The sequence below is a fragment of the Phaenicophaeus curvirostris genome, chromosome 1 (assembly GCF_032191515.1).
Source record: "Phaenicophaeus curvirostris isolate KB17595 chromosome 1, BPBGC_Pcur_1.0, whole genome shotgun sequence".
Classification (NCBI taxonomy): domain Eukaryota; kingdom Metazoa; phylum Chordata; class Aves; order Cuculiformes; family Cuculidae; genus Phaenicophaeus; species Phaenicophaeus curvirostris.
The window spans coordinates 139848605-139872471 of NC_091392.1; the positions used below are offsets into that span (position 1 = coordinate 139848605).

Sequence of the window (23867 nt, forward strand, 5' to 3'; positions counted from 1 at the left end):
TGTTCAATTTGTTCACACAGTGTGTCTGTCTTTGTACACAAATAAAATCCCCCCAGAGGACTCCTGATAAATAGATATTTGCTATTGAAAATAGCAAGAAAAACAGATGACCATCGTACATCGTAGTATGTGAACACTTCAATTCAAACTTTATTAGAGTAGTCTGAGCATGTTTATCCTGCAATTTCACTGCTTATTAGACCATTGCTATCACATCTGCTAAAACATGTGCAATGCACAAAACAAGCTGCCAAATGTCCCTTTACAATCACGTTGTTCAGAGATCTGTATTGTCATTTCCTATTTGGTATGTGTGTATACAATGTGTCAGTGAGCAGTCCCCTGACAGGGCTCATTTGAGCACAGCTAGAGTCATGCTTACTTTTCTATACATGGGATCTAAGACAGAATATGCACAGATTTGTTGGTCTAATCTCCACCCTGTTTGGGGATGCTAGATTTAAATTTAGGACATATCAAATTAGAATCATGATACTTGAAGTAGTCTTGACATAAAAGGGAATCGTCGACTGCGTAATACTTAAAGCCTTTAAATGTGTCTAATAAATTAGCATCTTTTATTTTATTCTAACTCTACACATTTCTAGATATTTACCTGATATTCTTGCCTGTGATATCTGCGATCTATTTCAAATAATAAGAATATACTGCATAAGAAAAGCAATACATGACCTAAAAATATATTTTATCATTATATCTTAAAAGCATTTATTCTTGCTACTTACATGGAGAACCTTCATGAGCAAATATTTTAGAACAAATCACTTCCATAAATGTCTCTTTATAAGCACTGATCTTATGAGCTGCAGACATGATTCATTCTGGGTATGTGAATTTATTGCAACTGAACCCATATGCAAAGTTATCGTGGTGATTAACTCAGTAGAAAAATGGTTGCAACACACTGTCCTTAAGATTTTTACTTCTCACTTTACAAACGGTGCTACTAGCTATGTGCAGGATACAAACAATAGACACAATTATTGCCAGGGATAGCTGTTACTTTTAGTCACTTATGAATTAAACATCTGCTGTCTCACATTGCAAAAGTTTTATAAATAGTTTGCATATGAAAAGAGTGACTGTTAAAGAGAGATTTCAGTGAAGAAATCTTTAGCTTGTTGTGAATACAGCAGCACTGATGCTCTGTAAAAGTTTGCTAGAAAAACGTCATCCTTGCACTATTGTCTGACAGAATCTGATGGCCTAAATTGCTTTTATTATCTACTGCTTAGTGTTTCCTGGTGGCTAGCTCTACATCTTTGAGACACCTAGATACTAGAAAATATAGCCAAGTAAGTAGAACATGGATTATCTGAATATGAATTTCCGTGTAGGCTCACTCATGAAAGAGAGGCCAATTGAAAAATGCCTTTTTCTTTAACCACTGATGATGCTCAGTGGAAAAAAATCTCCTACCATGATCTCCCATGAAAACCATGGCCACTGAAATAATGTTACTAATGAGAGGCAGGAGATGAACACAATTGCAGAAAGGAAAATTTCAGAAGAATTTTCAAAGGTGTTTCAAAGAACTGAGTGCTGGACTGTATTGGAATGATTGTAACCTGGCTGTACTTGGAGTTAAACGCTCATCTTTCTGGAATAGCACTCTGATGCTTGTAACCAACCCCAATTTGAAACACTGATGTCTGTTTCTTGGTGTCAGGAGAAGAGATTAAAGAGAAGGAGAGATCGCTGCCATCTTTAATATCACAGAATGCACTTTGAAAAGGTCACGGTGAGACCATGGAAAAGCCTGAACATAGGTAAACTGTTCCAATCCAGGAACAGTTTTAATGTAGAGCTGTGAGCCAGCAACACTAGCAAGATTATAAGAATGATGCCTAAACTCAACAAAATCCATGGCTGCAAGCAGCAACTATGCGATTGTGGCTTATTTAACCCAGTTATGACTGTACAAAGATTTATATTTTGAAGACAAGAATTTAATGTGGAAAGGAGCTGATAATGTAAGTTTTGGGGTGTCAGTGCTTTTGTTGAGGTTCATGGAGACAGCTGAGCATGTTTGGAAGAACAGACTCAGGTGATAGCATGGAAGCCTGACTAATGTCTCATATTGTATAAAAGGCCTGAATAATTTATATTTCCTTTTTAAAAAAATTAGCAGATATAGCGGCTACAGCTCTTAGGCCTTCAGACACCTACATAAAAATATTTCCCTGCCATTCTCTAGACACTCCACAATGTTGGTAACTTTGCTAATTTTGTTTCAGTCTTTTTTTATTATTATTTTCCTCCCAATGTTTCCTTATAGCTATTTCCCGAGTGGCTAAAAGATTAACGATTAACCTCCCATTAGGGAGAAACGAGAAGATGGCTTCAGCATTATTTATTTATTATTCTTTTTCTTAGCTGGAAATTGAATTATCCACTCCCTGTTTAAGACCCTTCTAATGGAAATGTCAGTTATCATGAACTGAATGTTCTTTAATAGTACCAGTACATAGGTAGCTAGTAGACCAGAATATTAGACGAGAGGAAAAAAAAAGCACTCAGTTGCAGAAGTGTGCTCATCTACACACAGAAACAGAGAAGCAACTTAGAAGAACAAATGGATTAATCCTCCATGCACCCTGCAATGTTGTCAAGTTTTCCACAGTGACAGCAGAGAAATATTAATAAAGATAGCTATGTGGTTTTATGTGTTTTTTTTAAAAAAAACCCAGAATATCCCGTGATGTCTATATTATAGTTTTCCTGTTATCTAATTTGAAGGAAAATGACCCAGCTCCCCTATCAGATAGTATATCAGAGTCCCCAATGACCAGCCAAAGTTCAGTCTAATCTACTTGTAGTAGTATAACAGTAGTTGTAGATGCTTCTATCCATAGTACCACAGTACACTGGGATTCTTTCCAAGGAAAAAAAAAGTTGATTCATCCATGGAATTAATCAGCAAAATGGCTCTGTAGCCATGCTAAGCCATCACTGCACTCCCCCTTGTGTTGCCTCTTCCGAAGTCTGGACTTATGCAGATATTTTTGGCATCTTCTATTTCTCTGAGCTGCAAAGATGAGGCAGACACTTGCCCTAAATTCTGTTTCACATGGGATACCACCAGCTTCCTTCTCTCTCTCATCCCAGTTCCCCATGCAGGAGTGGCCAGAGTGCTCAAGCAGTTTCCTTCATCCTTGCTGAGTTTTACTGTATCTTCATATTTTAAGCACCCTTCTAATCACTGGTTAGGCAGCAGTTCAGAACTAAGTGACAGTTTATAGGCTGGCTGCAGGAGAAAAGTCACACTCTGGCATAATACATTTCAGAGAACAATAAGAGAAGACTTGGGTTCTGGCATTCCCTCAGATTCAACAGTGAACCCTGTGGCATTACACAAGCTCGCAGCTCTCTGGGTTTAGGGAGGGCAGTATTAAAAACAATTCTCGATTTGATCTGGGGAGTTTTTTAACTATCAACAGATAAAGTCACATCAAATTTTAAAACAGTGCCACCCTCATGAGGGTAAAGCCCTAAATACTCTGGTTTTATCATGGTTTAAAGCTGATGGGAATCTCAAGCATTTTTATTCGTCCCTAAGTATCCGTAAGAGATAATTCCTAAGGGAAAGGTTGACCTAATGCTAGCTGGTCCTCAGACCAAGGAGGATGACTACAACACGTAAAGTGTGTGGGCGCATGTGAGGGCATAAACGTATCTCTGTGTATACTCCTGCACTCTTGCGAAGCATATTCTCGCATTTTACTGAAGGCTATGTCTGCATTGCACTCCCATTCCTGGTCTATCAACCATCCTCCAAGATGGGAAAATAAAACCTAGCCATATTCCATCCTGGCCAAGCCCCTAGAATAGGGCATGTTGTATACCCGAGAAGGTGCAGAGCATCTGGAGCGTGTCTGCTGTGCATGACAAAGCTTCAGAGCTCCCAGTGGGCTGTGCAGCTTGCCATAACCTCCAGAGTAGGCATGTTTGTGTGAGGCACAATCTGGCCTGTAGTTTCATACAAGCCTCTTAATTTAGTAGAAAAATAAAGAGTAAATTGTCACTCAGAAAAATGTTTTCTCTTTCTAAGGATCATTGCTTTTTAATTATTGTTTTAAGTGGATTGTATGCATAAATGTCAATTTAAACAGATTAGGAAGAAATATGACTTTAAAAAAATTATTTAAGTTACAAAAGCTAGATTAATCTTTCCAGGAGAGAAACTGGAAAAGGCACCAGAACACACCACATTGAAACGTAGAAGCTGTCAGCTCTAGTCCTTCTTTTTTCAGTCAAGCATCGATTACAGTGGATTTGTAGCACTTTCATTTAATGCTGAAGGGATCACATTAAGGATGGAATAAAGGTTGACAAGGAATATGTTTAGTTTAATTTTCTACTGTTTAAAAAAAATAAGGTTTTAAACTTTCTGAAAGTCATTAGATTGTATGCATTGAATGAAAAGCAAGAAAATTTGTAAAGCATATGAAGTTGATTTTTAAAGCGAAAAGGAAATTGGATCTAAATTACAGCAAACCATGGCTTGTTTTCATTACAGACATTTCTACAGAAAGATTCTGTTAATATTTAAAACTGCTGCTAAATGTACAGACACCTAGTGAAATGGCAAATCTCTAGACAGTTATAACCATGTAAGAATGGGAGCATTGGATCAGACCAAAATATCCTGCTCAGTGATTCCCTATAGAAACCTACATAAAATGAGTAACAAGAGGGGAAGTACTTAGAAAACCACCAAGAGAGGGCAGTTTCCTTGTGCTTAGCAGCACTGAAAGGTCAGGACAGCTGTGAGAGAGCCCAGCTTCACAATCCTCGTTGCTGCAATTCCAACCTGCTCTGGGTCTCTGTCAGAGACCCCACTCTCTGGGGTTCATGTGCCAAAATCATAGAATCATAGAATCATAGAATAACCAGGTTGGAAGAGACCCACCGGATCATCGAGTCCAACCATTCCTATCAAACACTAAACCATGCCCCTTAGCACCTCGATGTCAAGGGGCTGGAGAGGGAGAAAGAAAAAAAAACATTGGCAGGTTGTTTAGGATAATAAGTAACTTTCTGGTGTAGAGGAGTTAGTATCTCATTTGCTCAAGAACCAAAACTGCAATTCCTGGCACACAATGCTCACTGTGAAGTCAAATCTGCCATAACTTCTAAGTTCCAGCAGTCTGCAGTTTAGAGTTAATAGTTAATCTATATTTAATCATATATAATAAATCTATAAGTAAGAGTTATGCACATGAAAAGGCAGTGTATTAGAATGTCTGAAGTACAATAAAATGGATGTCTAATTGATTTATTTTTTCTAAAGCACCATTGACCATAGTGCTGCTTTCAATAGGGGAAAATACCTTTTATATTTCCTACAAGTTACAGCAAAGCATTGAGTATTAGTAGACTAACAGCCTCTTCGTTGATTGCCACCAAAACCTTATAACCAGGACGCATGGCATGACATTGATAAATGATTTAATTCCATGGTGTTTACCCCATATTACTCAAGTGGGATTTTCAAATGGAGATGAAGAACTACTCTCTTCTCTGAGGTTTCATGTGCCTCAGTTTTACATTGTCTAAAATACGTATGCACAACATTGGAGATCTTTGAAAGGAAAACACCATATATAGTTAAAAATTAAATAAAAGTCTTTTAGCCAGTTTGCATGCATAGCACTGTTTAAAAAGGTGATGATGAACAAAGACAGGCAATTTGGAGATTCTCATTGATGAACTAACACTGAATGAGTATGAATAAATAAAGGGGTATGAATTTATATTTTTGTTGTTGTTTACTGCTGATTAGAAAAGTGTTTCAGGCGTATCCACAACTGTTTATAAAATTCTTGATAAGCTGAGGTGTTGAAATATGTGCTTTGGACTTCAGCAGTCTTTTTTTTCAGACTTGAATACTTCACAGTGTTTTAAAATAAAGATGGAGGGAGTATTGAAACATCACTTGAATAAAAATATCTAAACCATTTCATTCTTAAAAAGTTAATGTTTTCTTTGATAGCAAAGTCAAGAGGAGAGTTGAGAGTATTCCAGTATCACTGGATGTTCATTTTGCATTTAAAAAAAAAATAATTACCTGCTAAAGTTCCACCAATCCCTACTAAAAACACCGAATTAGAATCAAGCACAACTGCAACAGATGGTGGGATGTCCCAGTATATTCAGGACAGTTTAAGTGTACATATTCACATCTCAAAAGCCTGTAAAATAAAAATAGTGTTAGTTCTTCTGATTCATTTTTAAAGCAAAGAACATTTCCATGTTTTCCAATTCATAGAACATTTCCAGTTTTTCGTAGACTGCCATGACTATTTAACCACACTTCACAGTTCGCTCACCCTCATGCTTGACGTGAAGTAGGGAAAACGCAGAGATGCATATGCTCTGTTACCAGCTTGTTTCTCTTTTAAATCAAAACTTCTGATGTTTAAAGCAGAGTTGTGGATAAAAGAAAGTACAGCTGGAGGCTATGATATAATGCACTTAAAGGTCCCACAGGCAATATCTTTAAGATCTACAACCAACTCTGAAACATAACTTAGGAATGTAAATGTTTGGGCTGGGCTCTTAAACTCAAGTTTCCTGACATGCTGCAGGCTGACAGACTTTGAATTCATAAAGACTTCCTATCTAAACATCCAAAAGACCTAAAGATCGCTTAAAATAAGTATTTTGATCTGTACTTACAATGCAGTAGCAACCTATGAGAAAGTATTACCATATGTATATATCCAGATGATTATTTCATCTGATCATGTGTGTTTTCATCATCATAAAATTGTAAAGAACTTTAAATTTTTGAAGTAAAAGTACATGATGGATACCAGAGGGCCCTGTCAAATAGACGTGCTCCTTGGCATGGCTATTACACAACAGCTCTGAGTTCAGTACATAACATATTAGCCACACCCACATTTATTGAAAATCATAATAGTGTCAGGTCAAGGTGACCTCTGCAATTCGTAGTACAAGTCATTGAAAAACATCTGCAATGCCCAGTAGAATGCCAGGGCTAGAAATCAAGGCTCCCTTCTGCCCCCCATGTAACTCTGCATTGAAAACCAAAGTCTCTCTATGGGAAGCTGGCCTTTTCAGTCATGAGCCTTTCAGAAGGGCCATCAACTATTTTTCATTAATTAATTTTTATTTTACCCAGACTGTTAACATTCATTCTGAAAATGAAAATATATTTTAAAGAATAAAAAGAAAATGAAGAGGCTGAGGAAGTAAACTTTACTGAAAGAGATAATTTCTCCTGCCAAAAAAATTGAAACACACTCAAATATTTGTTAAAGGTGCCAATCCTTGTACCAAGAAGTAGATCTGATGTCTTTTATAAAATGGATACAATTGTTTAACATATAGTCTGGGTAACGAACTGCAGGTACAATTTTCCTTTTACAGCAGCACTCCAATAGCTCAGGAGGGTTAAAAGGGACACTGGCAAACTTTTTATCACCCTTGCATTCAGGGGATGGAAGGACAAAAATAATATACGCAACTGCATGAATTTCTGAAGGAAGAGAAGCAAAATCAGTGGATCATTTGTGGATAATACAGTAATGAAAGCAACAAGACCGTTTAAGATCTGAAAATTATTTTAGTTCTGGGTCACAGAAAACCAGAACGGTATTTCTGGTCACCTTGAATGTAAAAATTTCCATACTGAATCTAACCAAAGTTGAATCGAGCTTACTGTCCTTGCTCTGACAATGGGCATAACACATGATTTGGGAGGAGCATAAGATGCGGCACAGATAGTAATTCTTCCCCAGGTGTAACCTTTTCATTTCAAGCAGTCTGAGGGTTATGGACTTCCTCAGCCAGAGGGTACATTCACAACATTGATTTTAACAGCCATTGATGGAGCTCCTTTTCAGGCATTTGTCTAATGGATTTTGGAGCCCATTTATAACTTTGACCTCCACTGCTTCCTCTGATGAGGAGCTCCACAATTTAATTATGTATTGTGTGAAAAAGGACTTCATATTGCTTGCTTTAAACCAACCATCTGATCATCTGAGTGCTCCTTTGATTTTCACAGTATGAGCAATAACAAATAATCGTTTATGCAGTCTATGACTTCATAGACATATATCTCCACCCGCATCTACTTTCTAAGCCTAAGTCTCTTTCTTCCTACCATTGTCATTACAGAATTCTAACAATCATTGTAGATCTCCCTTATACCTTTATCTAGGTCTCAAGCTCTTTGAGACGGAAACCACCTGCATGAAGTTTACAGGATGTGGGTAGACCATAAAATACTGTACCAATCCTGTTTTGTTCTATTAATTCCCTGATTAATCGTAGCACTTTTTTACCTTTTCAACCTTTGCTGAGCATGGAGCTTGGACCTTCACTGAACTATCTGCAGTGACTCTGAAACGTTTACTGCAAGGCTAATGGCAAATGTATGCACCGCTGCTGTGTGTATTTGATAACTTTCCTTTTGTCTACTGTTTTTAACATATGGAAATAGAATACATTCAAAAGAAAAAGAAAAGAAATTCTGTGGACTAAAATAATAATATAGAGCCTATTGAATCTTAACTAGAACTAGACACATTCAAGAATACCAGTGATTTAAAATATGAGTAAACAAGCGTCTATGTCTTGACATATTCTCACTGCATCCTTCCCATCTTGCTCTTAAATACCAACAAACAGGTTTGTAGGCTTGCTAATTCATTGGCATGTTTCTGAGCAATGCTAAGCCTCCAAGCTCTGGCTGATGTCAAAAGGAGTCAAGACTGGCTATCCCTCATAGAATTGGACCTGAAAAGTATTGTTCTGGTAACCATTTATACTATGTGACATTGTCACTTCCATACTATCTGTGGAGCTTGATGCTGGGCAAAATGAATTTCTAGAGAGGTTATGAAAGATCAAGGATGTTATAATGTCATCATAATTACATGTAACTTGGGCATCAGCATTACATAAAAGCATATTGAATGCTTACTTAACATAACATTTGAATAAATCATGTTTAAAATCATGTTTGCTGAAACATTTATTTCAGCGAGAGCCAACTAGTTTAAGCTTCTCATACATAAACATTTTTGGCATTATTTATGAAAACTTGGCTTGCATCCACTTAATTTTTATTTTAAAAAAGAAGAGATAGCTATGTGAATCTTATATTTATAGCAGAAAACCTCCATCATCTGCTGCTTACTGAGGTTTCAGCAGATCTACAATGGTAATTCAATAGCTGTGTCTATAATATCCTGGGATTTTTAAACACAGTCTCCCATTTTTGCATTTGGCATTTCAGTCTGTACTTTCTTATTTTTCTTGATAGGCTTCTAGATACTAAAAATAATTTGTGAGTGCCTATCAATCACACTGTGTGACAATGATGCCCTTGAATACCTAACCTGGTTAGCATGAGTCCTAGGAAAAGTGAATTCTACTTACTCACTGGTGCACGTGCCTCACTGCTTCTGAAGTTTCTGGAGGAAGGGTCTGCTAGGTGGACTAAGCAATCTTGAAGTAGAAGCCCATAAGGAAGTTCCAGGGAAGAAGATTGACGTTGAGGTTTTTCATCCGGCTGTTAATAGCCAATAGTTACTGCATCAAAGCCATGTAGTATGGGCTCAATTTTGTCTCTATTCTATATGCTGGGTCAATTAACAAAATTTTCTCACTTCAAAATGAAAAAGGCTCAAATACAATAAGATCTGTATTCTCCAAACCAGTGGAGGAGTTTAGCATCACATTTGTTTCTGCTTGTAAATGGCTTATGTGGGGTGAGCAGAGTACTTTCCAGAGCAGCAAAGTATTTTTTCTCAAGAATGGCATTCCATGTTCAGATGCTTTCAGAATCTGTGCTGAAATATCCTACTCTCTTGTTATTAGCATTATCTTCCAAGCTATAAATATTAGCCTTTGTATCTATATTTTCATGCTGAATCATTTTGTTAGATACATAACATCAAGAGTACTTGTTAAGTATTCTGTGAATCACTACCACTGCTTTGTGTTTCACTAACATTGCTTTGTATTCCGGTCTTAATCCAGAAGGAGCTATTACATTTCACTCTCCTCAAGACTATTTTCAAAGGAATAAATTTAATTTCTGATTTTGCATGGTCTTGTAGGATTTAAAGGTGTGACATAAAAAGTGATGATTGTTGTTTAAAATTTGACTTACGTTTAGTTAAAAGACTCTAGTAATTCCAGAAATATAGTACTAATTCAGCAGATTTCTTGTTTCTTTGCTGTCCCCTCACCATTAGCAGAGATAGTCTTCATGGAGCTCCAGTCTAAAGATATATATGGCATATTAGTCTGATAATCTTTTGGAGGGCAATATGCTCGATGTACTGAAACAGATCTAGCTTTCCTTTGCATTAAATCACAACAAATGGTGGTGGGTACATTGGATTTATCTTATGCAATATTCCAGACCAAAAAGTTAGATGTCTAGCCAGGTATAGGGTATGCTTGCAGTTATTAGGTACTTCTGGGTGGTGCTTCAAATACATTATTATAGTCTTTTTAAACCTTTGGAGTTTCTGTCATTCTTTGGACTTGATGATCCCCCATTCCTCTCCTGATTATTAAAACAGTCCATGGTGACTGGCTCAAACTCAAACTTCTAATCTCTGGAGCTTACATCGGCAAGAATCCCCAATCAGAGACATTCTGAGTCATGGTATTATCCAGAAATCGTGTGGGCTTTAAAGAGCACACAAATTTCTTAGTTTGTAGTTCAGGAAAGCCCTAACATACCAGCACGTTTTTTTCTTGGCATGTTTTCCTGTATTGTATTGAGTGAGCCTTCAAGAGAGTTGGGAAGAAAAACAAGGGAAAAGACAACTTACTATCTTGGTTTCTTTAATAATTCTAAATGCAAAATATGAGCTCTTTCTAGTAACAAAAACTCCACCAGCAGCACTACCGAAACCATATGCCCTCCGTTTGATTTACCATCAATGACTGCCTGGCTGCACACAGAACCTCTCTGCTTAATAGTTGCTCTAGGCAAGTGCATGTACAATATTCAAAGCAGTTTTGTTCTTTTATTAAAGTTGTGATAAGGATGCAAAGTATTTTAATGGGAATAATCAATTATATAATGATATTCATATCCAACAAAGTGCTTTTAATATAAGTACTTTTAATGTGGTGCTTTTGTGGTGGTGGAATTACTTTTGTCATACTTTCAGAGGCACGTCTTCTGTTGGTGCCAGGCAGACAGAAGCAGTAGGAGACCTCTGTAAGAGAGGAACTCCATTTACTCATCATTCAGAAGAAGGCATTATTGAATGCAGAGACCAAAGGATTTTACCACTGCTGAATAAGAGAATTTCAACATCTAGATGTATCTACATTTTTGTAAAGAAAAAAAAAAAAGAGTACATTATCAGTCTGAATAAAAGCCCATTGTGAAACATTTAAAAGATGAAATTTTACTCTTTCCTGTTACATTTGCCTAATTGTTTCCCTGACCTCCCTTTGCTGTTATCATCTCTCTTCAAACAAAGAAGCTAAATTAATCCTATCCTGCCACTGGCATTTTTGCTAATGGATGTCAAAAGTTATGAACACAAGGTGGTCATATAAGATGTTTTGCACTCTTGAAAATTTTAATAAATATATTAACAGGAACTGTTGGTATATGCAATGTTCTTTTTTTCTATGGATATGAAAATTTTTAGGTTAGGGACTGAACACAGACACTTATTCCATCTATATTGTACATTTCCATTTAGAAGTGGTGCCCTTTTCTACCCTTTGCTGATTTGCTATAAACCCCATGCCAGTTGTCATGGTTACAGGGTTAGCTGCATCTGTCTCTCAGGTGTCATTGGCTATGCATGGGAGCATAGTCCTAAAGGAAAACAAAGGCTGAGCATGTTCTCTGACTCTCTATATCCAGCCTCTGCAAATGTAGAGTGCTTGCTCCAATGCCATCTGGCCATGTGCACTTCAGAAAAGAACCCAGCCATCTTCTCATCTGAATACAGACCATGCGACTCTATCAGTATTGAGATATGTGACTATACTCAGGGGTTATATTTGGGTCAATGTTGAGGTTTCAGATGCCCATTTCTGATCTTCCTGCCCTCCTCTCTTCTTTGTTGAGCTGAAGAAGTTACCCAATGCCTATGCTGAGTCATGGTGGACCAGACAACTAAGTGCGGACAGTAGACAAAAGCATACCTGAGAATGTCCATCAAACCAAAAAATAGCATGTGTAGGCGTGATTGCAGGCATGAGATACTAAGATCTTTAAATCCAGAGAACATAAGTTATTGTGAAGTTTGGAGAAGTAGTCCTCTGACGATTAGATGTAGGTGTCTACATAAGAACTGGGTGCTCCCATTATGTCAATGGAGATCTTGTCAACTCAGTTAATGGAGCCTAGCATGTATAGAAAACTAGGAATCCTTCTCATAGGCAGAATCTGACCTCAGAGGCTGAGCCCAGTTCCCATGTATAAGCATCCTGAGCCACTGGGATGCTCCAAGGCATCCCCATTGGACTTGAGTTATCTCTCCAGAGGAGTGTGAGTCTCTCATATGTCCTGTGTTGTAACTGACAGCTCTATGCAGTGTCTAAAGTAACTCAGGGTGTCTTAAATGGACTACATGATATCATCTAACCTGAGCTTTTTGCAGACCTACCAGTTCTGTTTTACGTGGTTGCCTATTACAAAACGAGCCAAGGCATGATAGAGGCCCCACATCTCCTACCCAGTGCACAAAGGAGTCTGGCAGTCACAATACTCAGCTGTTTGCATCCTTTAGCCGCTGTATATTTAATGTAAAATGCATAACTACTCCAAGAACAGAGACCAAACCTAGGATCTACCTTTCCCATGTAAGTGGAGCTTAATGCATTCAAGCTCAGGATCATTTACCCTTTGCTTTTAGTTGCTTCCCTTTAACTTCTCTAAGCAGACAGGTGAAGTAATGCACAGAGACATAAATCAGATTGCAAGATACAAATCAATACTTATTATGGAGTGCTTCTTATATTCATCACGCCTTCTGAGAAACTACTTAGCTAAAACTTAAATTTTATTGCTGATTCCAGCAAATCCAACACATTTCAGACAATATATCCTCTTGCACTCCCTTAAATCAGTGGTACCCTTTCAGAAGAGTCCCTTGTTTCCATATGTCCTGAAACAATCTGACAAAAAATTTCGGGATGAAAAAAAATCTCTTTTTTCTAGTTAAAAAATGCAAAATGTATTCTGCAAAGTCACGTGGATTTCAAATATAAAAGCTCAAAAATACATAATTAAGCTTCAAATTTTCAGTACACCTTTTTTATATGAATCTCAAAATTTAAAAACGCATATAAGTTTTCAAAACATCAGAAATAAAGTATTTTATTTATGTCAAATACACTGCATTAGACTTCAATGTATTTTTTTAGTTTGGCTTATAAATATAATGAAATAAATGAATTGGATAGCATTCATCTGGATCAATTAGAAAATTTTTCTGAAATTATTCACAGAGCTCTGTCGAAACCATATTGTTGCATTGTATTTTTCACAAAAGCAGTGACTATTTTTTTCTTTTTTAATTTCCTGGCAACAGAGTCATGGGTCTGTAATTAAAAACCCACTTAGACAACTTCCAAAATATTATTACAATCTTGTCATATCAGGGGTTGAACAAGTCAATTTATAGATTTTTGTTCTCATAGCCCTAGATTCTACAACAACGGTCTGAAAAACTTCAAGCCCCTAAACTATGTTTTATTTTGACAATGGAACTGGGGCATGCAAATGATATTCTCTCTTCTCTCTTTTTAGGAATGCAGTTGAAGAAAACAAAAAGCTATATGCAATTTATGACACAAGGTAAGTAACAAAAAGTATTTAAAAATGCAATTACTATATGCAAATGGAATGTTAACCCTTTGAAATGTTAAAAATATTATTAACATTTATTTTTTTTTTAAAAGACCCTATTTTTTCATGAGCCTCAAAGTAATTTTTAAATTAAGATGCAATGACAAATATTTTAGATCATCATGTACAAAATTCTATGTCTACCTATTAATGTTTCCCCTTTATATACAGCAATTTCTCTTTTTATATAGTGCATATGACAAAGAACTGTAGTTACACAGCCAGCCTAATGTATGCTATTGCACAGATGGAATATGGTCCATGATCCTGATCCGTGTATTATGAGCTTAACCGTGGCTGCTTCTGATGCCAGTATTTGGGGAATAGAGCAAAGGGCTAGCTGGCACAGCCTTGGGAAAAAGAAGGACGCATTAAAAAGGACTAAGAGGCACTTCTACCAGCAGAGCACAGTGTCTTGGCAGTGAACAGCTGTGGATACAGCCTCTATATAAACACAACTCTACAGTCTCCACACTCTGAAGCATTTCCTTTCCTCTCAGCCTTCATGGACTGTTTCCTGTTAAGGGCACTCCACAGCACAAGAGAAAAACCTACACAAAGAATAAAAGCAAGACATACACCAGACTCGCACTTTAGTCTGCCTGTAGCTTTTTCTTTACTACCCTGGATTATCACTTCCAGGATTCTTCCTAGTCTTACCAAATCAGGACTCACGCCAAATCATTTCACTGCATTTCCTTCCCCTCGCTTATTCTGTTTTATGTGGGAGTATTTGCATGTATCGATGGCTTTCTTCTCTCTCCCCCCAGTTGTTTAGTCTTTGCCTTTTTACTTTTCTACTGTTAAAATTCAAAGGGACATTTGGATGAAAATGTCAGGAATCAAAATTTCTTGGTGTTTTACCTAGTCTTTATACAGAAGCATCAGTTAGGATGCTGACTTGATCTTCCTTTAAATTTATATAAAACTAAATATAAGCAAATCAAACAACCCATGCTTGTCTTCTTGACTCCATATAATGTCCTGCACAATGAGGTTTGGGTCTTCTTGACTTGGAATTCTGGCTGCTGTAGTGAAAAATTGTATAAAAAATAATTACGACAAATGGGATTACTAAAGTATTGATAAATATGAGAACACAAAGAAATGTGCTATATCCTTCTGTTTTTATCTAACATTAACAAAAAAGTGTTACTGCTACAGTTTTGTTAAGAATAATGTGCTCCTAACAAAGGGATTTAGATGAAAACACTCAAGTAGAAACTCTTAACAAAGAAGTCCTATATAAAATACCTTTTCAACAGCAATTACAGAAAAAAACAACAACCATAACCCCGTTGCTTGTCTGTTTTTCTAAACACAAACTGTGTTTTTATCAGGAGAGAGACTTAAAGAATAGTACTTCTAAAGCACCACAGGCTTCTCTAATGTATTTGTGTTATTTCAGTGCATAGTCGTTAATCTTTGTGATGAAAAAAGTGAGTTATAAAGAGCCCTGATTATTTCTTCCTCTGCCAAAGTGTCAATGGATTTTTATTTTGATGTGTCTGACTCATTATGTGCATAATCCAGAGGTTTAGCTGCATAAGGAATGGAATATTGCAGGAATACTCTTTTAAATTCATTCAGATAATGCAAATTTTTGCTCTATTTTCTTGAATATGAAGAAAAATAATCAACCATCTGAAAATTAAAGAACAGTTCAAACCAATTTGGGCCATGCCCCTTATTAAAGACAAATTTGTCCTCATTACTCATATTGATTAATACCTTACTCCTTATGTGGCCCACGGAAACATTCAGATCTCCACTGCATCAGAACCGTTGACATAACAACATTAATATTTCTAATAAATGAAAGCCAAGAAATGATGCAACTAAAGCAAAAGGATTCATGCAACACTGTTTGCACTCTGCCTGACAGAAATGGGGACAATGAGTATAAACTCATTGAGAGTTTCAAGCTCAGCATAAACTGTTGAGTGTTACTAAGCATCAGCAAATCTTACACTTTCTAAGAAACATACATAGTAGATAAATGTAATATTGTTTTCCTTGCATAGTTATGTCCAACAACCACTGGTCATTATCTGAACAGGCAGAACACAGCGTATGAAATTGCTGCCCATCAACTCCCCAACATCCTCCTGCCACTAAAACTCAGCTTCTGATGAAATACGGCAGCACTGAAAGGAAGAAAGTAGAACTTTCTGAAGGGAATGCTAAGTTTCTGTTCAATGGTATTTTGGCAACAATGGTCCTCAGCTTTTGATTTCATAAAGTAAAAAGAAGTCAGGCTTGGAAAAAAAAAAATAGTTGCAAATTTTCTTGTGGATTTTTTTCCCAGCCAGTTTTATTAATTACACCTTCTCAGCAGGTTAAACCAGCAGGCTATTAAAATTGCTACAAGGCAGAATAGGTAAGCAGCAGCATGGGTCTCAGCCTAGTAAGATTAATGCCCTGCGTTCCTCAGAAGACACCACTTCAGCTGTAGGAGTAATTCTTACCACTTTTTTTATTTCTTTCTCTGTTTTTTTGTATCTCTGAAGCCTCTGTGATTGCAGTTTGCTTCAGGATAAGATTGGATCTTTGTCAAAATCAGTTAATTGATAGACAATCCAGAGAGGAAAACAAAAAGGAAAGTTTCTGATAAGTGATTCTGACCTTAGCGTATAAGTTGGGTTATGTTCATTTTGTAAGGTAAACCCGTAATACCACTTTCCAGTGCAAGAGCTCAGTGATGTATTGCATGGTGTGATTAAATACTTCTTTCCTGATTCTCAGTTCAGTCTTTCTCCTGCAGTCTGGTGACTGATAGTGGTAGTGCGGCCAATGCATCCATCGCGAGCAGATGTCTCCTCTTCTCTGGCCTTCTTGTCATTGCTTCCTCTTCTGTATCTCCATTAGTACTGACAATGATGAAGAAAACTGGAATGTGTTCCAAAGTTTTGAGTGGATCCTCATTCCACTCCCACTGCCTTCAACAATTTCTGTTGCTTAACAAAGGCTGAGTGTGCTCTGTTCCAGCTCCCTCAGAAAGGAGATGATGGGTTCATCTACATAGCATTTTAGTGCAGATCAGGACTGTGCTTGTGAAGTGAATCATTTGATCATTCCTACTCATTGTGCTTTGGTTCACATCTCAGAGAAGTCTCAGAATTGGTAAACTCGATTCCTTTCATATGAAACTCAGGTGGAAAATGCACCACAGCAGCACACTGAATGTGGTCCAGCTAGTAATGAGCATCTACTCTATAGGACCAGATTAGAACTTTTCCTAAGGGAAAAACCCCAGGTATGGCATGAATATCGGGTCCTTTGCTCTACAGACCAGCCTTGGTGCATGGTAACCTAGACATAGCCATTGCAATCTCACTCACCTCAAGGACTTTCAGGTGTAGGTTTGGCAATTCTTCCACAGGTATCTGCATCACCCAAGGATAGTCCTTTTGCTCCTTCACATGTAATAACTTGCCTTTTCTGTTTAGACTTACCCATTTTGGAATTGGCCTTTACCAATACTGACAATGCTAAGGAAGAAAATAATATCATTGTGCTTACCTTGTTGAATAGGATTTTATCAGGAGCATAGATCTTAACTGCCCCGTGGCCCAGAGGCTGGAACACTCACCTAAGTAGTAGGAGTGGTGATGAATTTTTGTCACAAAACTACAACATTCAAGTCTCATCTGTTACATAGGTAATTTTACTGTGAGAGAAAGACTGTATGTTGGAAAAAGAGCAAGAGTGAGAGTGAGAAATGACAAGGGTACCTATGGAAAGCAGAGAATCAGGTTCCATTCCTTACACCACTGAATGTTGATTTATTTTATCCAGTGATTAATTCACAAATTACTGGATTATTTATTAAATAACAATATTTCACAGGCAAGAACCAAACCACTAGGCCACAGAACATGTTAACCCTTTCCACCTCTTCCCTACTTAACTATTTGCTGAAAAGCAAAACATCTCAAACAACAGAGATTAAAACCTTACCCTAAGGTCCTGCAGTTATGACTGAACTCCAGAGCTACACTTTGGGGATCCTCTTGGATGGAGAACCTGCAGGTCCTGCCAGGGCTTGAAATAACTTGTTTGCTTTTGAAAGGAGAGATTTAGGAGCCTAATTTCAGGAGAAAAGTCAGGGTGGTGAATTTTGGGTGAGGACAAGGAGTGTATTTCCTTGCCCTTCTTTTTCCTATTGGCCACATTAAATAGTTGCCCAAAAGACTTTGCTTCTGTGCTTCTATTATTTCCTTAAATACTTTGCATTGTGCAGGACTTTGCTGGACCTTACCTCCAGACCATTGCCACAGAAGCTTTGTTCTGATTCTTTGCTGCGGACAAAACCCAAAGTGCCATTTTCATTGTAAAAGCCATATCACTAAGAAGCTGACTTTTACCACTCATGAAACTCATTGATCACTTATAATTTTTAAGATCTTTAAGTTACTGCTAAGCCTAAATGAATCCAAAGTCCCATGGAACAAATGCTCCATAACCCCCTAACTACTTATGTGTCCCATCAGCTTCAGCCTGGATTATCTTTAAACTGCCCACAAGTAAATGGAAACGGTTGGTCTAAAAGAACAAGAAGACAAATAGAACGAAGTGATAAAATACGTTAGACTCTACAGCACTGCGGATTCATTCTTACTTCATATGTGTTTCCCAAGTACCAGGATAGCACATTAATCAGAAGTAGGGTCCTCTAATGTATTTTATTTCAGTTATAAAACTGGCAATCTAGTTAAGAAAAGTTATTAGCATTTAAGTGTGACTCTTAAACCATGGTAAGTTCTTCTAAGAAATATTTTCTTTAGTGCTGACACTTTCTTTCAGCACTTGTTGGAGGAGGGAGAACTGAGTTGGTACCCTTCCCTAAATTCATGTTCTCTGAAATCTTTGAAAGAACTAGTTTTCAATGCTGTCCTCCATAGCATTAAAACAAACAAACAAAAAAAAACCCAACAGGATCCAAGGTCCTTGAATCACTTATATATACATACACATATTAATTATTTGACTTTTCTTTTTTGAGTCCTTGAGTCATGCATGCCTCGTGTCACAGTTCTGAAGCTTTCATCATAAGCCTTATTAGTTTTTAGGGGAAAGCTAAGATTTTCACTTTCTTTATAATCATAGTAATTATGGCACTATTAAAAACTCCAAATATTGCAAGACTTCAAATGAGATGACAAGATTTCTCTACATTTTTCCTTATTGTCTATAGAGTTTTGTATTGTTTTTAAAACTGAGCCTCTTCCTTCTTTTTATTTTGGAGCTTCATTATTAACTGTAACAGTAACAAGGTCAGGGCATATGCTATGGATTGCCATTGTCTTTCTTTTCAAGAATTTGTTGAGGAGAGACAAAATGCCATCCATGGTTTCTCACTGGTACAAAACACCACAGCATTCTTCAAGTGTCCCTCCCTTTCCTAGCAGTTTGTCTAAGGGCCGAGGATATGCAGGGTGATAAGACAAAAAGGGTGAATGAAAAGACACTGCATTTCTCCCTGACTAGTGAAATATTGTGCTCTGTCATGGACCAGCGGCCACTGACTGCAGTGTAACCAGAACCAAGAGCTGGCGAAAGGCACATTTACACCATTGGCAGAGCATGATGGAGATGTCTGGCACTGAGAAGGAGCTGGCTCTGGAACCAAAGGCAATATAGCCAAGTCAGCGTGCTTCTGTTTCCATGCCAAGTAGTCCTACAGAAAGGACTAATTAACCTGGAAGGAGGTTAACAACCATAGAATCATAGAATGGTTTGGGTTGTAAGGGATCTTAAAGACCATCAACCCCCTGCCATGGGCAAGAACACCTTCCACTAGATCAGGTTGATGAAAGCCTCATGCAACCCGGCCTTGAACACATCCGGTGATGGGGCTTCCATAACTTCTCTGAACAACCTGTTCCAGTGCCTCACCACCCTCATAGGAAAAAAATTCTTCCTAATAGCTAATCTAAATCTGCCCTCTTTCTGTTTCCCCTCATCCTACCCGTGCACTCCTTGACAAAGAGCCCCTCTCCAGCTTTCCTGCAGGCTCCTTTTTAAGCAGGCTGCTGCAGGCTTTAGAGCAGTCTTTAAGACGGCTGCTACAAGGTCTCTCTGGAGGCTTTCAATCTTTGTCTAGATTGAACAAGCTCAAACAATAATGTAGCAAGCCAAATAACAACAATAATAACCGTGCTGTCTCCACCTCAACCAATGCTTGATACAAAGTTAAGAGCACCCAGAAGCTCACAAGCAACACCGCATAGAGCCAACAGCTCTCACCCTACATCCCTTTGGCACCAGTGGAGTTTTTCTTCATCGCTGCCCGGCGTTACTGCCTGGCTATAGGCGCTTTGAAGCCAGCGGAGGTCTTACCTGCTAAAACACGACAGGCTAGACCTGCACAGGAGGTATCCCGATGGACACGGCTGAAGGGAGCCTCAGCATCTGAACACCGCAGCCTTGGCTGTGGCAGGGACACTCCTTCGTCCCCGCAGGGGTCCGGTCCAGGCTCCCCACCCCATCCTCCTCCCGCCCCGGCTGCCTGCCCTCTGCCACCGCTCCCGGGACACGCCGAGGGATCCCGCCGGGGGCAGGGGCGTCCCACTCGTCCCAGCACCGCGCTGGGCAGCCCCTTCTCCGGCAGGGATCCCGCCGGGCTGCCCCGGGAATGCCCTCGCCCTCCCGCAGAGAAGGAGCCGCGGCGGGGATGCTCCGGGCTGGTACCCGGGGCCGGCGGGGCGGGCTCCCCCGAGGAGGGACGGCGGCGCCCTCCCGTCCCCTCCCTCCTTCCCTCCCTCCCTCCCTCCCTCCCCTCCCGGCTGGCGGGCGGTGGCGTGCGGGGACACGGCGGGAGGGGAGGGGAGGCGGGCGGCCGGGCTCCGGGGCTCGGCGGCTCCCGCGGGCCGGGCAGCGGTGTCGGGGCGGGGGGCGGGGGGGGGGATTGTTTTTGGGGGGGGTGGGGTGGGAGGGCTGGGGAATGTAGTAGTGGGAAGGGGGGGGGGGGAAGAGAACGAGGACTGTCGCCTCCGCCTCTTCCTCAGCGGTAGCCGGGGCAGCCGGATCGCGGCGGCGGCGGCGGCGGCTGCTGCGCGGAGGGAGCGCGGAGAGGAGGGATGTGGGGCTTTGGGAGAGGCAGGATCTTCGGGATCTTGTCCGCTCCCGTCTTGGTGGCCGTGGTCTGCTGCGCCCAGAGGTAGGAGCCAGCGTGCCCCGGCGGCGCGGGATGCGTTTCGCCAGGAGAACGAGCTGATGCGCTTATTCCACCCCCCCCACCACCCCCCTTCCTCCACCCCTCCTCGCCGCTCCCGCCGTCGCCCCCGGCCCCCCGCACCCCGCATCCTCTGCCTCCCCCGCCCTGCGCCCATCCCGCCCCCCTCCCGCATCCCCCCACCCTCCCTTCTCTCTCGTCCCCACAGCGTGAACGATCCCGGCAACATGTCTTTCGTGAAAGAAACTGTGGATAAATTGTTGAAGGGCTACGACATCCGTCTCCGTCCGGATTTCGGAGGTGAGTGGCCCCCCGGCCGCCTCTCCCCGGGGCTCCCGCGCGGTTCCCACGCCCCTCGGGCTGCGGAGCCAGCGGCGCCGGGTGACGCTCCCCCTCTGCCCGCAGGTCCTCCCGTCTGCGTGGGGATGAACATCGACATCGCCAGCATCGACATGGTTTCCGAAGTCAACATGGTGAGTAGCGGGAGGGAGAGGCGGGGGGCACAGCCACCGTCTCCCCCATCTTCGCTCTCGAGCCGAGCGGGGCGCCCGGCGCTGCCCTCTCCACCCGAAAACTTTATTTCCCCGGAGACGCGCTTTCCCTTTCCCCACTTTCCATCCTCCCCTCGCTGCTGCCTGATCCTCCCCCCAACACCGCTTCCTTCTGCTCCCCTGCCTGGAGCTCCCTGGGGCTCCACCGGCCCCGTTCCCGGCGGGATGCGGAGCGGAGCTGCGGGAGCGGCTGCTGCATCCACCCGCTTCTCGTGCGGATCGGGGACGAAAAAATCCCAAACAAAACAAAAAAACCCCAAAACCCACAACCCAGCTTGTCGGTGGATAAACTCTTGACATCTTGGGAGCGATCTAATTGTTGTTGAGCGTCTAGAACGGGCGCGATTGCGTGCGGGCTTCGTGGGAATGATAATTTTGCCTCGCGAAGTGATGCGGTTTGGGGGCTGCCAGCTTGGCGAGGGAAAAGGGAGGTGGTTAGTGCGTTTCTGCGCTTCCTCCAGGTCTGTGCAGTTTGGTAGGTTGGGGTTGGGAGGCAGAATTGCTGTTCCTTGTCCTAATCCTAAGTCTGAGGTGGGTTTTTCAAGTTTTAGAGCAAAGTACTCGTTCTCCCCTGTATCTTGGGTTTTCTCCTTCTATTCTTCCTTTTGCAAATCTGAGGTAAAAGATCAGCCTACTCTGCAATGCTGTAGTTACATTTATGGCATTAAAAATCATTCTGCGTGTTTGGAAGCTGAGCTCTCTTCTAGTAACTATGGCACTAATACCAGCACTACTGCTCCTTCAGTGCACTGTTGCAGTATTACAAGCTGGCATAGCTTGGCTGTATACATGATCTGTGTATTTTCATTAACCCTGCTCCTTCTTTCATCTGCTTTACCCAAAATTCTGGTTTTAACAGAGATAGAGTTACCTGTTCACAGTTAAAAGTGCCACCAACATCTGCCTTTCTACTCAGTCAGGGGGAACAGTAGAGATAGTTCTTGCTTACAAGAGTTTATTTTAGGCTTCCTGCAAATTCAGGCAGCTGCAGAGACACTTCATACATTCCACAGACTTTTCTGTACCTAAAGGATTGCTTCTCAAGAAAATGGAAGCTGAGAACACTGCCACCTTCCCTACCTTTGGCTAAGCTCCACACATAGGAAAGCGCTACATTGCACGTTAAATTAATATATCACACTTAGTAGATGTAAAGTGCCACTTAGGCAATAAATATCAGAGAAAGGCAGACTGAAGCCAGAAAGAAAATGAGGGCATGTGTGGCACTTTTTGTGCCTTTTTTTTCCTCAGCTGTGGGAAAGTCTGTTAGGTTTAAATAACAACTTGTCCAATCCACTGTAGCAGGGATATAAGGAAAAGTAAGTAATTACACTGCTTGTTGTGCTACTAGACTGTGTAATTAGATCTTGAACAAGTTCCTCAAGAGGGTAAGTGCCCTCCATTTCTCTCAGCCAGCTGGCATAACAATTACTTTGAGTTTCTGTCTGCCCCGCAACTCAGTGGCCACCATTTCCCATTAGCTGCCAGAACTCTAAAGAAGGGAAGAGTTTTTTTCCGTACCCTCCCATAGGGCAATGCAAAGTCTGAAAAATATCAATAGAGGTCTTGCAACAGAAGCAGATATGTGCTTCTGAGGGGAATTGTTAAAGTAGTATTGTTACAAAAACTGTATTAATTTACTTAAGGAAAAATGTGCAGAAAAGGTTTCTGGTTGGTGAATGTCTTACTACAACAGGGTTTTCAGCTGAGCTTGTCTCTTCTCCCTCTGCAAGAAGTTATCTTTGACTAAGCATAGCTATATTCAAGTACCGCAGAGTCTATTACTTCCACTTATTTTAGGTAAATATACTGATCTGCAAAGATTCTTGAGTAAATATCAAGAAACAGGGAATAAGGATGAGCAGAAGGAGCTTGTCAAGATTAACTGAAGTATACATTCTGTTTGTAGGGAATTCGTGGGGGAAAAAGTCACAGTTAGTTTGAAGACCTTAGGCATATAGCTATTAAATATCATGCTGGTTGCCAACAAAACTTTTAGTCTTTGATGCATTTTTTCATTTAATTCCAAGTAGATATTGTGAGCATTGACCTTTAGCCTGATGAACTATTGAAATCTTACAAGAATTTCCCTCTATGAACTCTGGTAGTGTGGACATTAATTTCTTTGATTTAAATCTAGGCATTGGTGTAACCTTTTATAAATTAGCTTTTTAAAATTCATCTCTATATTAAAAATAAAATAATTAGAGAATTAACATTCTTCAATTTTATGAATATAAAT

General features: G+C 40.1%; 1 protein-coding gene across 2 annotated transcripts in view; it reads left to right on the forward strand.

Annotated features, from left to right (window-relative positions):
- GABRB3 (gamma-aminobutyric acid type A receptor subunit beta3) overlaps positions 1 to 23867 on the forward strand; it is a 193053-nt gene that overhangs the window by 61209 nt on the left and 107977 nt on the right. Inside the window, exons 2-4 of one of the 2 annotated variants that reach the window (XM_069876090.1) lie at positions 13799 to 13846; positions 21283 to 21374; positions 21480 to 21547. In XM_069876090.1, coding sequence (XP_069732191.1) covers positions 13799 to 13846; positions 21283 to 21374; positions 21480 to 21547 — 208 coding nt within the window. Of the gene's footprint in view, positions 1 to 13798; positions 13847 to 20877; positions 21060 to 21282; positions 21375 to 21479; positions 21548 to 23867 lie in introns of those variants that run through there. The other variant, XM_069876099.1, reaches the window with a different exon arrangement.